Here is a 19,684-nt window from a genome sequence, read left to right on the forward strand (position 1 = left end):
TTTAACCTGTTTTCCGTTGTTCCCCTTGAATTTTGGTTTGTTGGGTCTAAAGTTTTTTAAACTTCTTTTATGAGTTCTTGAATCTATGTTATCAGAATTCCAACTAGATTTCCTCTTATTGTCTCAAATGCAATCATCCCTTTTGATTTTATGTTCTTGCCGAATGGCTCTCTCAAGAGCTTCCTCCATGGTTCGTGGAGTGAGGACATCTACAGCTCCTTCAATTATGTTATTTAGACCCATGATAAATTTTCTAACTTACAAATTTTTGTCTTGCTGGTAAGGGGGGGTGTACTTTAATAATCAAGTGAACTTCTCCTAGTACTTATGCACAATCAAATCTTCCTGCTCAAAGATTTTGGAAGTCTAGCAATTTCTAATCATAGAAGGTTTGAGGAAGCCATCGATTTTTGAAGATAGAGACGAACCTGTCCCATGTGATTTAGGTGGTTTCGATATTGAGTTCTATTTTGGTGTTTCGCCACCAAGTGGTTGCTTCTCCTGAAATGTGGTATATTCCCCAAACTACTTTAGATTTTTCTGAAGAACTCCTAAATTTTGAAATACTGCTCCATCTTAATTAGCCATGCCTCAACATCTTATCCAGACTCAAAGCCTGAGAACCTAGGAGATTTAATCTTCTTAATATCATTGGAAAGATTGTTAACTATTTCCTGCTTCTTTTGTTTATCAAGGGGTGTTATCAAAGCTTGTTTGTCTTTATCATGATGACTAGAGTTTCCAGGTTCTGTTCGTGGAGGAAGTGAGTGTTGGAAACTACAATTGGAACAACTATTATGTTGTCATTAATGTCAAACCTACTGAAAAGACATTTACTAACAATCTAGAGTATCATATTTGTTGATTGATGAAGAGGATTTGAAAAGAGAGATAACTAGATGCACTAGTGATGTTGTTGAGTGAAAAGGAGCAAGTATGATGGAATTACAACAGGCACTTGATCATATAGTCCTTGACAAGATGGTGTATTGTTCAAACATCATATGAAGAATGGATTTGTGGAGTTAAACACAAGCAAAGCTTTGTAAAATGTGGTCGGTCAATAAAGGAGTTGACACAAAAGATTAAGGAACTTAAGAATTAGCCGAGCAAACAATATTAACCAAGTGCTAGTTATGGTCAAGCAAGATGAAGAAGCGAAGTATAGTAGCAACCAAGCGTAGTGATGACTGAGCGACCTACTATAGGCCAAGCGAGACAGAGCAATAGAGGCTGAGCTACATAGTGATGGCCGAGTGTCAGCAAAAGTTACAAATTGTGAAAGAATTGAGTTTGAGGCCAACATAGTTGAATTTTTGGATTAGTCAAAACGCATGGATGACAAGGATTGATGAGCTGGCATATTTCATGCATGAATTGAGTTTGTTATGCGATCAAAGGCAAGGATTTAAAGAGAAGTTTCTAAAAGTATCAACAAAGGAGGACAAAATGATGGATAGATTCAATGGATCTAACCTAACACTAAGATCTACGGTGATGTTTAAGCGGCAAAAGATCAAAATTACCTATTTAAGGAGGCATAAGAGATGTTTTCTAAGGTTCGTTCATTGTTCATTGGCGATCTTAAGGAGAACCTGTGAAGAACAAAGTAGCAGAGGAGAAGTGAAGTGATTGGTGAAGTGTGATTGCTTCAAGGGTTGCCAAACAGATCAGTAATGAAGATGTTAATGATGTCCAATCAATGAACCAACTAATGAGTCAAATGGAGATTTGAATTTGCAGAGTGAGTTATATCTTACGGATCAAAATTGTGGCAGTCAAAATCCTTTAATCAAGGTAACAATCTAATGGAATGATCCAAAGTTCTCTAACCAAGCCACTCCTAACACGGTGATTAAATCCTCTAACAGAGTCGCACCTAACAGTGTGTTTTGTAACCTTTAACGGGGAGTGTGTTTTGTAACCTTTAACGGGGTTGGCTCTTAACCGATCTCACTTCAAAACAGTGAAAAGTGGTAGCATGTTACTTGGTAGTTTTTCCCAAATTGGGTTTCCACGTTAAATCCTGGTGTCACATATGTGTGATGCATGCTATTTACTATTGTTTATTTTATTGTTGGTTGGCATATACTAAACAGAGAGTTGAGTACTGAACAGAATATTAAGTTGTTGATGAGTTGCTATATGGACCGAGTGTTTTAATGAGATTGTTTAAGTTGTTTGAAGTTAGTGAAAGTTGAATTGGTACATCTAGACCTAAGGATAACTGATTCACCACCACCCCTTCCCACTCAGTTATTCTAAATATTCTAACAATTGGTATCAGAGCTTTTGGTGCTTGTAAGGAAAGATAGAAGGACTTAAGCTAAAGATCAAGATGTACAAGAGAGAGGTACCTAAGTTGAACAAAGAAAACTTCCCAGCATGGCAACGACTGATGAAACTACATCTATTTAGAGTTGGAGATTTTGCATTGTACTATCTGAAAAATGAATACATTGAGGTTCCTAGACCCATGACTATTAAACAAATGAAAGAGAAGCAAGAGCATAATCAAATGACGATAGATCTGACATCTTCTCTGAGTTATGCTGAATTTGATGATGTGAAGGAATGTACTATTGCGAAGCAAATGTGGGACAAGTTGGCACAAATCCACAAAGGAGACAAAAATGTGTTGAGAGTTAAAGCTGAAAGTTTGAGAAGCAAATGTGACGACATTAGAATGAAAGAAGGTGAAACTGTTGCATAGTATTGTGACCGAATCAACGAGGTTGTGAATGCTATTAGAAGAGCTGGAGGCATCATATCTAATGAGACAATGATAAGTAAGGTATTGAGGACTTCACTTCCTATCTATGCAATTAGAGTAACTACAATTCAAGAACTGAAATGTACACCCGATAATGATCTGACCTTGAATAGTCTAAATAGTAGATTGATTGCATTTGAGTTATCAAACTTTGATAATTATCCCCCTGCTAGTATTGAATGTGCTTTCAAGTCTCAACTAACCCTTGATGGATCTAAGAGAAAGAAGAAAAGAAGACATCGACAGTGATAGTGAATCAGATGATGGTCTTGAAGCATTATTGGCAAGAAGGCTACCAAGAGGAAAAGGCAAGTACAAAGGTAAACTCCCTATTATATGTTTTACATGTAACAAAGTTGGTCATATTGCTGCAAGATGTCCTGACAGATACACTTGGCTCATGCCTATGTTCATGACATGCCGATGCAGCTTTTACTATGTATCATCATTTGAACCTCAGGGAACATCAACTGGGAAAACAAAGCGATCAAAAAATACATTATCCTAAGGTACCAAGCAAACGCCATCAATGCTGGAAAAACCTTGAGCAAAGATCTGCAAGAACAGGTTGCCAGTGATGCAATATGCATTGCCATGGCAAGGAGGAATGAAGTTTATGAAACAAGCAATAATGCTGATGTGGTATGGCCTAGATAGAAACAACATGGAACCTATGTTTTCATTATGCAGTATCATGAAAACCTCTTCACCCATCCACAAAATAAACACTTATATGACTTTTTTGATGCCTTAGTAATCCTATTCTTTGTTCTGGAATAGGAAATGCAATGTAAGGAAAACAATTTAATAGTCTTTGTGATGATAACATAATGGAAGCTGCCCGCTTGGTAGCTATTCACATATATATCTATATAGTTCATTTTTCTAACTCTTATCAGTTATGAGTCATTGACCCTTTGACAAAGTTCGTATAAGGAAAGAAAAAACCTTACCAATGCAGAGTTCTTGCTACTTCAAGAGTTGGATATGTTGACTTGTAGAATATGATAATATTGGAATTATTTATGAAGACAACTGACCTAATTAGTACCATACAAAGAACGAGGCTACAGTTGTCTAAACCAAAAATATCACCTCCATTGTAAATAACTGCATGAAACTTGGCTCAGTTTGCCTGAACTGTAACTGTGTGTAGCAAGATGAATTGCTTGGATGTCTTTGCCTACACAGTTCTCAGGCATGTTGAATATGCTTTGCCTTCTCCAGCAAGAACTCATCCCATCTTTGTAAATCTATTTGACCATGCTAACAAACAGTGTACATTATTTTGGTAGGAATCTGCTGTCTATCTCTGCTATTTGCGCATTTACTAAAAAGTGTTTTGCAAGGACATAATTAGCTTTCTATTTCAATCATTTACAAAACTCGTGTCTTGATCTAAAATTAAAATGTTCAAATTGTTTATTCATGTCAGTAAAGTATATTGAAAAATTAAAAGTATTGTATAATAATTAATAAATGATATTAGCTGCATAATTGCAAAAAAGATAATAACTCCTCCATATAAATTACTACCCCAGCATGATTTAATCCATTCCAACGTCTCATATTAATTTACAGTATGACAAAAAACTGAAAAAGTTAAAAAACCATTATGTTCAATGATTTAAGAATTTAACAACACTAAAACAATGCAACTCCAATGAGTCTACCTGTATTACCAGCTCCATTTATAGTTGAATTGCTATGGTCTCCCGAATTTCCTCCAATATATATACCCTGCCGCTAGTTTATAAAATGTCAATCGCAATAATCATTTAATATTCAATAAAAGAACATGTGTTCAAGCATCATCTGGGCTTCACCTGTTGCCTTGCTCGTTCAAGTTCTTGTTCTAGTTGATTCAGCTTCACGCGACTTGTTTCAAGTTGTTGAACATAAGCCTATCATTCAAACAATTTATTAATGAGAGGGACGATAAATTGAAATATGAAAACTTAATTGATTAAACAACTGCTTCTTTCCTATAGCAATTTTGTCACAGGATACCTTTTTCCGCAGACGACTTTTCCTGGCAGCCTCGCGGTTTTGTGCAAGTCGTCTTAGGACCTAAAATGAATCAAAATTTAAATTATAGTATAAGCAACTATCAAAGCCAAAATTGACATTATAGCTACATAAAATGCCATAGAAGCTAAAATAATTGTTTATACAAACATCATTGACCCATCCATGACTTAAAACAGAAAACCATAGAGCTACTAATGCATGAATATTATTTCTGTGGGCTATATATGTTAATTCTGTAACTTGTTAGCATACTGATCTGATAACAGATCGATTTGATCTGATATGGCATGATAAATATAGAACTAAGTCTTTGCATTGTTCTCTTTATGATATCGGCGTCTATCCTTGTGTTTTAGTTTAAAACTAATCTAAACTTCTTTGTTTATGTTTGTATTTAAACTTAATTAATTCACGGAAAGTCACCAACTTCTAGAGGTTAGGCAAATTAACTTTCGAAGAGAAATGTCCTTTCTAAGGACATGTCCCTTGATTCTTATATTTATAGAGGGTAAGGTTGAAGTCTAAGAGCACACAAGAACAAAGATAAGTCTGCTCCTTAGTCAACACTGCCCACATACGAATTGCAGAACAAAAGACAGATTTCTGAATTATATATCTTAATTTAATTCAAGACAATAAACTGAAGTTATTCACAGCAAGATAAGGAGAGGAAGAAGGTCGAATCTAGTCTATTCAGTCATAAAATTTGCAGAAAATTTACAATATAAAAGTAAAACATTTTCCCCACTTAAATTGAATGGGACTTGTCTGATCAATACAACATTAAAAAAATCTAATGTTGTGTGACATAAAAAACATTCTTAAATAGCATCTCAGATGAAAAATATTTGCTTAGGATGTACTTAGAAAATAGCATTTTAAAATAAGAAAATGAACTTCGCCATGGCGATAAACCCCAATAATTTGAAGAGCACCCGATTATACTGAGAGGGGGTGTGAATTAGTATAATAACAACTTTTCCAATTTATAACTTTTTATCCAAACACTTTCTTTAATAACTTTTAATGCTGAAATCAATAATTGTGCACATGAACACAGTGACACAAAATTTACATGGAAACCTAATGCAAGAGAAAACCATGACAAATAATATTTTTTTTATATAAACTTGATCTTTTACAATGTTTTGTAGGCTGCAACCTTTATGTTTATGAGCACCAACTCACTGGAAGACCCAACTTCCACACTTTGTAGGCACCAACCTACTGGGAGCACCAACCCCCACTGCTGTCTTCGTGAGCACCAACCCACTGCACACAAACTACTCTTCCACCTTGGCGATGTTGCATATTGAACTGATGATGGATACTTTAATTTCCAATTTCTTCTCTGTAAAACAATACTTAGATCTGCTTTGAATACACATTCATATCTGCAAATTTCCTTCTTTTATATTGTCTTCACTAGAGGAACAATAGTTCCTCCTTTGTTTATTTTCAAATCAGGATGTACAAAATCCGCATATATACATATAGATAGATAGATAGATAGATATATAATCTGTACTTTTCTTTCACCCTTTTATAGTTCTTCTTTATGCTCTATGCTCCTTTCACACTTCACATCACTTATCATTCACTTATTTCTCACTCTTTCTTTTTATTATTCTGCTGTCTCACTTCTTATTATTCTTCTATCCCTGCACACTTTCTGTATTCTGTATATCTCCTGTGTATGTTGTATATACCATACTTCATAACATATTTCAGTATTACCATCTATGGATATTTATTATAGCTGCCAACATACTTGATCAGGTCTTATCTTATGCATCTCAACACTGCCTTTGTGACACGATGGCTACCTCATAATGACTTGGCAAATATTTCTTACCAAGTTCAACTCCTTCAATATATCGCTGTATGCTTCAACATGAATTCCTGAAATCGCTCATTGTCTTTGTGATATGCAAGACTCAATTGTTGCCGCTGCTTTAGGTGACATGGCATCTTAGCTATTGCTGTATGATGTCATTTTCAATATGATTGCTTCTAGTGCCACGTTCCAATTCAACACACAGATACAAACTTTTGTTTGAAACCTTCAATCATTATCATGACTGTATGCCACAACATATTCTAATTTTAATTTTTTATCATTGTATTTTCAATGCTGCTTGGTCCATGTTAATTTCAATGTCATCATACTCTTCTCGCGGATGCTTTTTCCATGAGTGTCCAGACTGCTCGTATCATTTTTCTTCAGTGTTGACTATCATTAAATGCTCCTGTGATATGTTTATAGAATTGTTGTTCTTTACACTTACCATCAATGAATATATATATATATATATATATATATATATATATATTCATCCCATGCTGTCTTCTACAATCACTTCCATACAATGGAGATGTTGGTACATTACCCTAATCTTATGGCTTTCATTTTAACTTGCTCTTCTTTGAACCTATCAACCTGTATATATATAATGTCATATGTTCTTATTCACATACTGATTACTTTCCTTCACTCAATATAAATCTGATACTTATGTATATCCTATATACATCAGATCAATAGATCTGATTATATGCTTTCTTATCTCTTACTGTTCTTGCCATGCTATAGTGAGAGCCATTATAAATTTGGAATAGGCTTGTCTTGTCTGATCATAATCCCCTTATATTGGCAATTTATTTCTCACTTCAAACATCTTACTATTAAACTTACATGTTTATCACTTTGACATTGATGATGTTCGTAATTAGTTGTCTTTTTTGAATGTCTGTTCATACTGAGTTCCGTTGACATCAATAACAATTCTTCCATCATAATTTCCTTTTCACAAAGTATCAATAATGCAAAGAGATTCACATAAAACCATACTTACACCACCCTAGGAAACGGGGGGGCAGCAGAACAACGAGACAAGTTTCCAGGATGAGGAGGCAAAGGGGCCTTAATTTGGGGATGGCGGGGGGACGGCAGTAGGGGACAGGAGGGGGGGTATATATATATGCATATGGTACTTAAAATGCTAGCTATGAAAATATGTATTGCAATATAAGATATAAAGATGTAAAAGAGTAAATACTTGAACATTGCATTGAATTGGAACATTGAACATTAAACATAAATAGTAGAATATGCAAATAGTCAACATCGGGATGTCCCCCATTCTCAATGGAGGTGGCGGAATCTGGTGGTGCCCCTAGGGATGAGGAGACAGAGTCCCCAAGTCCACGATGCATTGAAGTCTCCAAGATGTGGGGCAAAAGGGGGGGGGATGCGTCCCCGTGTTACTATGCATAAAACTATAAAAGCCTTTTGAATAATACAAAAGAATCTCCAAGTATATTCTACGCATAAAGCTTTAGAATATTTTTTAGATTTTTAGTCTCCTTGCTATTTTTAGCTAAATGTTCTAGAATTTAGATAATGGTCATTCAGGTTTTCTTTTTCAATTGTCTTAATTTTGTCTATCTTTAGACATGCTTGTGTTCATTTAGACAACTTGCTTTTTGATTCACGCTATTATTAGCATTTGTAGAACTCTACTTATTTGTGCATTGGTAATGCAATTATTCATTTCGGTTTTTAATCTTCCCAAGCTTTCACAATGAAATTGAAATCCAGACATCAAAATACGATTATAACTGAAAGCCTGTATTGGAACTTACAACTACTTCATCGCCCCATTGTCTGCTGCCACTGGGGTAAACCAGGAGTAGTAAATATGCATGATTTAAACAGAACAAGGGAACATTAAGTCCAATTATGCAACCTTACAAAGCTTCAATTTGTTCTCATTGAGATGATACATCCAACATTTTTGCAGTATATTATTTTTAATAACTACCCTAGCATCTTACCAAAAAGACATTACTTCCTAATAAAGTCCAAAGCTATACATATTAAAATATTGCTATATTATTACTTTAATGGTCAATTATGTAATATATTTAGTTCTTTGTAGATAAGATCGTCTTTACGATCTTCTTAAGTTTCTTATTAGAAACTTTCTGTTTGGTACATATGTAAATTCTTTATAATGATCCTTTCAATCATTTGTTAATACATCAAATATTTTACCAATTAATTCACGTAATATGGTAGCAGAGCGAGCTTTTTTTTTTTTTTTAAATTACAATTTCTCTTATGAAATTATTTGCATTAGATTTTTAGAAATTAATTTCTTCTGCCTGGCCTCATTAAGGTATTTGTTTGTAGATTTCTTATCAAAGCAGGTGCCATTTTACAGGGTCATGGAGCATTTTTTACATAAGTTTTCTTCATCTTCCGTGCGTGACTTTTTTCCTGCAGCTTGCATTTTGCCCTCTACAGTAATGTCGTCTGCAACTCCAAATGCCAGTTTTTACACAACCTGTTTCCTAGTTTTCTGTATTTGATGTGATATTTGACTTATTTTGATCCCTTTAAAACCGCATCTTTTCCCTAATCCTCAGCACATTTAGGGCCAATAACGGCCATTACTGGATCGTGTGGCCTTTTCTGGTATTTTTTGACCATCATTGTGGTCGTTTTTTGCTGCGGGTAACCCAATTTTTTCTTGCACAAAAGTTCTGGTTCATCCATGGCCACCTAGGGTTTTTGCAGTTTTGACTAGGGTTTTGACCCTTCAGTTAAAGTAGGAAGCTTAACTGGGCCAGTCTCTAAAAAATTTGGGCACTTCGTTTTCTGTGCCTCAAATTTTGTGCCAACAGATTTAAATTCCACCTTCAGATTCTTTCTGGGTTGTTTTTGGGTTTTTTCTAGGTCAGCCAGAGAATTTTCTCGAAATCCATGCCAGTCATACTTCATCATTTTTCTGAAGTTTGTTCTTACCTTTTCCTTTGTTTCTGCATTGGGATTTGTAATTTTGAATCCATGCTATCACCTCTTCTTTATTCCTCTTTTTTGTGCATTGGAAAACATGCAAAATGGTGTCATTGACCAGCTTAATGTTGGAAGGCAATTAGAGATCTTCATGGCACACAGAGCAAAAAGAGTTTGCCTTATACACCTTCATGGCTAAAAGACCTGCAGACCATGTGAAATCTATCGCTTGGTATATAGATTCTAGTGCTTCTCAGCATTTCACTCACAAGTGTGATTGGTTTACAGATTTTTCACCCTTTACTGATTCAGTTATTTTTTAAGGTGAAGAGCATATCATTGTCTGCATGGGCAACATACAAATACAGGCTGGTGGGAGGAATCTCATTTTCGTCAATGTATACTACATTCCTGGCTTGGAACTTAACCTACTCTCAGTGAGTCAGATCATGCGGCATTCTCCTCAAATTGATGTGATATTCGGTTCACACAAGTGCTTGATTCTTGACAGTGCGATACACATTATTGTTGTTGTTGGTACTAAAAATCATGGTCTATATAGACATGTGGATACTGCTGATTCTATTGAGCATGCTTTCTCAAAAACATCAGCTTCTATCAGCAATCTCTAGCATCAGTGATATGGTCACCTGAACATTCATTACCTTGCTCAACTTGTTTGGGATGATTTAGTACTTAGCCTACCTAAAATTCAAAATCAAAATCGATGAGTTTGTGGAGCTTGTCGGGCTGGAAAGTGACACAAGACGTTGTTCAAGGATGGAGACTTGTGGAGAGCCTCCAAGGCATAGTAACAGGAAGACGTGTCCCCCTCTTTTTGCCCCACATCTCAAAGACGGGGATGCATTGGGTGTTAGAAAGTAAAGTCCACCAATACAACTAGGAGGAGGGAGGAGAATCAGTTGTATGCTTAATACAACTTAACTTTATCAAATCCAACTTCAATAACCAACAAAGTGAACAATGCTAAGAGATAGAACATACACAATGACATAATGATTTGTTAACTAGGGACACCCTTGATCAGAGGGAAAACTCCAGTGGGAAATGATGTACTAATATAAAAGTTTCTTGTAAGAGGATATGACCTATTAGGAGCCAATTACATACAATCAGTACATATGAGTCCCTGTTAGGAAACTTTGAATCCTTGTCAAAAGATTCTAGCCCTGTTAGGAGCACAAGGAAGACAACTGAACCCATTGTCCAAATTGCTTTAGAAATGTTGCACAAAATAGATCTCTAGGATAACATATCCCAAGTAGTGAACTGACCAATACAACTTTTTGCCAATATAGTTCCTTTGAAATTCTCAAAACAATCTTATCATCTTCGGCTCTACTCTAATCAAATTTGCATCCTTGGCATCAATACAATACCATACACACAAAAATCACACTCACAACCAAGGAAACTGTTAATCTAAGAGATAAACTAAGAATACACAAATAGAGACAAGAGACAGGATATATCGTGGTTCACCACAACTGTGGCTATGTCCACACTGAAAGCAGAGCAAATATATTATTCAATCATTGCAGCTTAACATACACAGGACTTTGCCCTTATATTTATACATTAGTCTTCAAGAGAAGATGAAGAGACAAATAAGAAGAATTTGAAATGAACAATTTGAAATGAACAGTCACGAAAGTTGGACTTCACATCCAACAGAAACAACCTTTACTTTATACCTTGTCTTAATAACTAATTGGATCGGCCTTGAGGGCTTTCCTAATAGACCTCAAAATGATATTAGATTAAGTTCCATATGCTACAATACATTTTACAACTTCCAAAACAAATCTCAATTGCACAGTCGGTTGCTAGTGAACATATCGAATGTTACACATCAACGACCTCCACAAAATGAACTCCAACATCTACTACCACGAACATAGCATCACGAACACATCTTCAACCACTATCTAAGCTCGCTTAACCTTATTCTATCTCACTTAATAGATACAACTGAAGTACCAGTAAATTGTTTTTAGCACACTAACTTGCAACCAATCTTCAGTAAATCAATTGTAACTCGACCAAATCTTCATGCCAACTTGATTGAGCACAGATGTAGCCTCTGAAGACATCCATGAACACGAATCTAAGCCCACATAGCTAAAGTCGCTATACCCAAACCTTGTTGATCAAATCTAACTCTGCGATACCTTGAAACTTTGTCTGTCACATACCAGAATACATATATGTTGACATCAATGACAACCAAGTCATGAATGCAACACATAAGTAATCAATCCAACTACCAACCCCTCAACCATCTCTCAAAAATCTCTTCCTTTGGTATATACTCAACAATTTGCTAACAATATCCACTTATTTTCACTCAAGTTATTGAAATCAATATCATTATTTTTAAATGAAATTATAAATGATTTTAAATTTTGAAACTAAATGACATATTGTACAATAGTATTATATTTATTTTGTAAATTTTAATATTATTAAGACTAACAAATTTTTCAACATTATTCAACTTCTTTTTACTTATTTGGAAAGTAAAGTTTATTTTGCTTACACAATTTTATTTTTTTATTTTTTTTTATTTAAAAGATTGTTTTATTTTATTTTACTTGATAGTTATAATGTTGATAAGCTGGAGATAATTTCCACATCAAGTCAAATTGCGATATTAATATCAAGATTTAACTGTATGATTTTGAGTCAAACTCATTGACCCATGTTTCATGAGTAGTGATTCAACATGAATCCATCTCTTATGAGAAAACTCCGTAGTTAAGCAAATGGGGTTGCAAGCTTTGGGTTTAACCATGGAGGAAACTCCTAGCTAAGCGCGCTCAGGCTAGAGTAGTATGGGATAGGTGACCTCCCAGGAAGTCCCGATGCTTCACCCCTGTGAGCATCACCTAGATCCAATGAGTGCCAAGTGTTCCATTTATTCTCATGAGAGATGGATTCATGTTGAATCACTACTCATGAAACATGGGTCAATGAGTTTGACTCAAAATCACACAGTTAAATCCTGATATTTAATATCACAGTTATAATGTTGTTTATTTTTATTTTTTTATGCAGATATAAAAGTTACTTCCAAAAAAATATCATTAATATATTTTTTTTGTTTAATTTTCGCTCAAAAAGAAAATTTAGATTTTACGAAGACTATTTAAAAAAAATTTGACACCATTCAATTTTTGTTTACTAATTTGGCTGCACTATTTTCAAAATAAATGTAAGTAGGAGATAATTTCCACAGCAAGTCAAATTGTGATATTGCTATCAGGATTTAACTGTGTGATTTTGGAGTCAAACTCATTGGCCTATGTTTCATAAGTAGTGATTCAACATGAATCCATCTCTCACGAGAATAAATGGAACACTTAGCACTCATTGGATCTAGGTGATGCTCACAGGGATGAAGCATCGGGACTTCTCGAGAGGTCACCCATCCTAGTACTACTCCAGCCTAAGCGTACTTAACTACGGAGTTTCCTCCATGGTTAAACCCAAAGCTTGCAACCCCATTTTGCAAAACCTTCACCAAGTGTTGTGCTTTATGAACCATTCATTAGAAAGCCCCTTAAGCTCATCCATTGATAAGTAGGAGATAATTTCCACAGCAAGTCAAATTGTGATATTGCTATCAGGATTTAACTGTGTGATTTTGGAGTCAAACGCATTCATTAGAAAGCCCCTTGTTCTCATGATAGATGGATTCATGTCGAATCACTACTCATGAAACATGGGTCAATGAGTTTAACTCCAAAATCACACAGTTAAATCCTGATAGCAATATCACAAAATAAATGTAGTTGATAAAGGCTGCAGATATGATTTAGTTTAAGGTGCTGCAAAGGCTAATGTTTGAAACCTCCCTACTTTTCCTCATACACAATTTTCCATCTTACTTATTGATTCGGCCTATATGAATAGTCTCCATTTTTTACACCTAATCTAGGCTTCAAAAGGTTTTTCTACCTTCATTTTTAAGACTATGAATAATTTTTTTTAAATAACCTGTAAATATGCATTCTACTGCAGAAGCAATTTACAAAGCTTGTTGCATCCATTCATGTTCAGTTTTTCCCCACATTTCAACACTGACTTGACTATTTTCAAAATGATTTTTCACAACAAAGGCAATATTTGTTTCTTCCGACATTCCTTCTCACTTTTTCTAATACATTACATATAACATATCTTACTATCAATGTAGCCCATGCACCTTCTTGGTACAAGTGCTAATTTGATATGCCTTGGACAATCTGTCAAATCTATTTCTAATGTAACACTAGTTCCTACATTACTTATAAAACATAATTTATAATCTAAGTCCATCCTTCTAAATACACAAATTATAAACAATAAAATAAAGGCATGGATTCTACCTCTAGTGACCCGTACCTTCTAACTCCATTGCAAACCTACCAACAAAATTAAAGTAGGAGATATTTTCCACAACAATTCAAATTCTGATATTGCTATCAAGATTCAACTGTGTAGCTTTTTGAGTCAAACTCATTGACTCATGTTGCACAAGTAGTAATTCACCAAAACCCATCTCATGAGAATGAATGGAACATAGCGTCGAGACTTCCTGAGAGGTCACCCATCCCAGTACTACTCTTCTTACAACCCCATGAGGGCCTCCTTAGCTGAACTAATAAAGCAAATGGAGAGACCTAGGCTAGAAAACCAGACTCTCAAAGATACGATGCAAGCATTTGTTGTTCTTTTCTCATCCATACTTGCACAATGTGATAGTTTCAAACTACAGATCAACTCCAACATGGAGCATGTTATTGACTGCTCGGGCAAGCTGTCATCAGAAGTGGCTAAGAATGTTGATCTCAAGCACCTGCTCAATTTCAGCATTGCATAGGTCTCAAAAATCAAGGTCATTTAAGATAAAAAGACTAAACTAGATAACAAATGGTCCTCCTTGAGAATTGAAACAAAACAACAGCTAAAATCTTGGGCCACGATCTACAACAACAACAATGCGCCTTTGTCTAGGGTTGAGAACTGGTGCATTCTAAGTTCATTGAGGAACAAACTAGGCTTTTGTGTGAGCTTAACTTGAAGGTTTGCGACCTTTCTCCTTCCTCCTCTGACCCACTCTCGGCAGGCTATCTACTCCTCAGTGACCAACTGAACATTACAAATATCACTCTTGATAGAACTTGGATTGGCTATGACAGCATTATTTTCCTTCACTTTCTATCCTCTACTGATCATCTTCATGTTCTTAGAGCTAGGAGGAAATTGTTCCCACTTCCCATAAAGAATTTTCTAGATGAAGATCTTACCAAGTCACAGGTTGCAGAATTGAAGCATTCTCCAAAATTGGTTGTGCAGGTCAGACAAAAAGGCAAATGGGCAGTCATCGCCTGAAAGCAGTTATTAGGGACTCCTTCCCTTCTGGGTGGGAACTTTGGTCTATTGCGGCTATTCAATGACAATTATGTGCATGGTTGGGTGTGAGGAATTTCGGGATCCACTGTAGGTCAACTATTGGAATGGTAATGGGATGTTGTGGTCAATGCCAAGTTTACTTTAGGATGCTTTGGGATTCAATTGATGTTTTCGTTACGGAGACTCATGAGAGCCTCGCTCCTCTGCCAAGTGTCGCCAACTTTCATTGATTATCAGCATTTAGGGATGAGGCGGTAGCTCTAGCAATACCCCCTCTAATAATTATAAAAATTAAATAGATATCCTGATTTAAAATAATAATTAATAAATAAATTTATAACTAATTAAAAATTAGATAAATGATAATAAATCAATATATAAATATATATTGATTAAAGATGCTAATTATATAGTTAAATAAATAATAATTAGATAATCAACTAATTAATTATCAGTGAATAAATACCAACCTTTATCATCAACAAAGTTAATAGCGAATGCTAACTAAATTAGTCAAATTAGTAATAACTAAATTCCTAAAATTAATAGATAAAATTAATAAATCCTTGAGTAAGATTTTATCCACATACATGTTGGTCAACGAAAAATCAACCAAAGGGGTTATGTCAAGTGTCACACCCTTACACATGTTATGAGAGGTAGATATATGCCCGATCAATTCTAATGAAAGGGGAAGGAACAAAAATTTGGAATAATAAGACAAGAACCGAATGGAGTGCCATTTGTATTGATGTATTATAAGAGGAGTATATTAAAAGAGTAGGACATGCCTTATTATGGAGCTAAATATTATCTTAGTTATAAAAAGGTAATGAAAATTCATACAAAAGGATATATTTAGAAAAGTAATAGAAATTCATACAAAAGGATATATTTAGAAAAGTAATAAAGACATTCTTAAAAAATAATATTATGTCCATTAGTGGGAAGTGGCTAAAAGGCCATAATAAATTAAATGATTTAATATCATAAAAGTATTAGAAATTATCTTCTCTTTTGATGTTATATATATATGAAAATGAACAAAGGTAAGAAAATATAAATTGGGCCATAATAAATGAAAGGCTTAGTAAGTAATTATTTATAATAAATTTGAAATAATTTAAATGGAAAATAAATTATTAGTATGTTTATATATATAATTGATGTGAAATGAATTTCATTGATATATGGGATAATAATATATACCAATATATATATATATATATATATATATATATATATATATGTTTATTTGATAAACATTAAAACACGTATATTGTTATCAAGGAGGGACTTGTATAAATTCAATCTAGTGGATCTTTTTCCAATTTTTGAGTAATAAGCTTGGATCTGTAAACTTTGAGGGAGTCCATAGATGGTGTCTAGGTAACTTGGATAACATTTGTACCCTAATTCAATCATAAATCTAAACAATAAACATCCCCATAAGTGATTATTATGAATATTATACTTGATTTAAAGTCATGAATCATGATGGACCCAAAAACAGGACATTATAGGGTGTTAGGTTCAATAACTAACTTCAAGATCTAACATCGATTGTTTATTCTGACATTTTTGCTAGATTTTTGTGTGTTTGTCTTGGGCAAATGACTTCACACCTCATGGATACTTTCATTGTTGTGTGCTAAACCCCTTCGGCTTCTTCCTCTACTATACATAATGGACAAGATGGTGACCCCTATGCGAACCTATTTGACGGGATCTCTCAATTCTTCCATAGTTGGGGATATTCTTATTTACTACGATTTCAATGCACGGACTAGGGATTTACAAACCCCCCTCCACAACTAAGTTGCGGTCGACATTGACAAGATGTATCCTATTGTTTTGGGACTTCAGAGATCCTCCGACAACATGTTGGGGCCCCTAACAAATATGCCTGCCACTTTCTCCAATTGAGAAAGTCTTTAGACTTGGTGATATTGAATGGTCTTCCCTACTTTCCTGGCTCCTAGTTCTTTACTTGTTGGCCTCACTGCAAGGGTGTGAGCGTTCTAGATTATGCCCTTCCCAATCCTTCCTTAGTCTCCTCCATCACCCCCTTCCCCTAGTTGATCATTGTCTTCTTAGCCTTACCATCTAATTGTCCCCTTCCCCCTTCTCCACTTCCCTTCCCCCTGCCTTGCCTGCCCTTCCCCTAATACCTCCCTTTGCTTCAACAACGAAGATTGAACCTCTTCACCAACCATCTCAAACAACTACTCCCCCAAGATTCCTTCTCCACCCTTTTGTGTGCCTCTGCCTTGTTTGATTGCCTCTGCACTTCCATCTAGGAAGTTGCACTTCTCTCGTTCCCTCATTACACTATGATTCCCCTCACCAAGCGTAAGAACACCTACCCGATGAATAAGCAATACAATAATGATTGCAAATCCTTCCACCACAACTTGCACTCCACCTTCATCCATCACCTTAATTCATACACCTAAAAAATTCCTACTACCATTTCCTCTGCCACAAGAAGTGTCTCTTCATTTTGCAGCACAATGTTGTCCTTCACACCTCACTCGCCCACTTCCCCAAGTCTTTATGGCACACCCTTTTCCCTCACCACTCCCCCCTCCCCCGAGTTGGACCATAGTTCACTAGTCTCCCACACGTCCACTCTCTGTGATATTCCCAATCAGCCTCCCATCCTTGTCACCCCTTCCCCCTGCTGCCATATTTTCACCTACACTAGCATCAAGGAGGCAATTAGATCCATGAACAGTACCAAGGCAGCAAATGAGAAAGGGTTCCAAGAAGAACTCTTCAAGCATGGTATCACTATGTTGGGCTCCTTCCTTGCTGAGCTCTTTAACTATGTAGTTTGCACAAGGTTCCCCCTCTTGGTTACGTCATAGCATCCATCCAATCCACAAGGTGAGCCTAACATTTAAACCCAATAACTACAAGTCCATCATGATTGGCCACAATTTATCTAAATTACATGCTACAGTCTTGGAAACTCTTCTTTCTCGTGAGTCACATTAGCATCCCGTTCGAGCTGGAGGACAAACAAGGTTCAAATCAAACAATCAAACCATAGACCACATTTTGACTCTCATAGCTATTATTGATGAGGCTCGCTATTTCTCCTCGAAGGTCTAGTGTTCCTTTTGATTAAGTGCCTAGGACGGCCGTTTTCCAAAGACTTTATGACATTGGTATCTATGAGACTCTTTTGGAAGCCATCATGACACTCCGAGACATTTGTGGGTCACATCAAGACCCCTTATGGGCTCTTAGACTTTATCAAGATTCAAGAGCACCATTAGGGTGAATCAAGGTTGTCCTTTGTCCCCCACGTTATTTGGGATCTATATTGATGAGTTGGAGGCTTTTCTTTAGGTGCACTCTCTTCCTAGGGACGGATGTGTTCTTCACCAAGTTATGATCTCTATTTTGCTCTTTGTTGACAATGTGGTCCTCCTTGCTACCTCCCTGGAGGGATTACAAGGACTTTGTGACGGTCTTGCTTCTTTTTGTGATTCATAACTATTGACAGTTAACCTAGGTAAAACTAAAGTGATAGTCTTAAGACTTCTCACCTCCACTTCTTTACCAAGGTGTTGAGGTGGAGATCTCTTCGCACTACACATATACAAGGATCATGTTCTTTGGACCTCACTTTAGCAAGAGACCCACCCTACAATAACGCATCAACAAAGTGTATGGTTCTTTAGCCCTTCTTGAGAGACAATGTTTCCAACACCATTTCTAAGACACCACATCCAAGTTGATTCTTATGGACATTTTGATTAGACTGGTCGTAATCTATGGCTTAGTCATTTGGGGGCCCTCTTTACTGAAGTAGGATTGGACCTCAGTAGAGCAGATCAAAACTCTTCTTTAATGCATCATCAAATGTAAGCAATCCACTCCTTATAGTATTATTCTTGTTGATTTTGGTGCCCACCCCTTCAAACTTGGTACCATATTTGACCTGACTTATTTCTTGTCTCATTTTTGGGAGTTTGCGGACTCTCCTAAGGAGCCTCATAGATAATCCTACCTTACTACTGCTCTTCGAAGGCTATTGTGGTTTTTGAACCCTTAGGTCGCATGCACGGTTATTTATATCAAGCCTTGCCTCTTTTGGGTTTGATCGAGATTGAGATTGATTGTCTTCCTCCTTTCTCATACTCATTGGATGCCCCCCCATCATCTCCTTCCTTCTGCACAAGAGTTGAATATGCACATCATGAAAAACATATATAGGCAATGTATCCATACTACTTGGGTTAACCCCCATGGGAGGCTTCGTCCCAAGATGGCTTTCTACACTATGCATTTTCTCAAGATTAAGGATGGGATCATTGTTCATCCTTACCTTTCTCATCGTCAATCACATTCTCTCTGTATCTCCCTTGGCTCTTTCAGAGTGGGATCACAACAATTGCAAATCCAGACCAACCATCAGCTAGTTAGCAAGGACAAAATTTGCTAGCTTTGCTATATGGGGGAGGTTGAGTCAGAAACACACTTCATATTCTAGTATCCTGCCTACAAAGAGACCAAAGGGAGATTCTATTACCTATTCAAGGAGACTCATTATCTCTTTGCCTTCTTCGAAATCATTGACTAGCACGGCCTAGCTCTTTGTCTTTAGGAAGTCTTGACACTTCGGGACCATTCACTTCAATGTTAGTTCC

The 19,684-nt window shown here is 35.9% G+C and overlaps 1 protein-coding gene across 20 annotated transcripts in view; it reads right to left on the minus strand.

Moving 5' to 3' along the window:
* LOC149536781 (transcription factor TGA2.2-like) overlaps positions 1 to 19,684 on the minus strand; it is a 106,924-nt gene that overhangs the window by 41,792 nt on the left and 45,448 nt on the right. For 12 of the 20 annotated variants that reach the window (XM_089804032.1, XM_089804029.1, XM_089804030.1 and 9 more), the window contains 3 exons: positions 4,784 to 4,843; positions 4,600 to 4,677; positions 4,447 to 4,519 (listed from right to left, as the gene is read on the minus strand). In XM_089804032.1, the coding sequence (XP_089660158.1) occupies positions 4,447 to 4,519; positions 4,600 to 4,677; positions 4,784 to 4,843 (211 nt within the window). The remainder of the gene's footprint in view (positions 1 to 4,446; positions 4,520 to 4,599; positions 4,678 to 4,783; positions 4,844 to 19,684) is intronic. The other 8 variants (XM_089804042.1, XM_089804040.1, XM_089804039.1 and 5 more) reach the window with 1 other exon arrangement.

The sequence above is a fragment of the Cupressus sempervirens genome, chromosome 10, assembly GCF_028749045.1.
Source record: "Cupressus sempervirens isolate cs-2001-9-10 chromosome 10, ASM2874904v1, whole genome shotgun sequence".
NCBI lineage: Eukaryota > Viridiplantae > Streptophyta > Pinopsida > Cupressales > Cupressaceae > Cupressus > Cupressus sempervirens.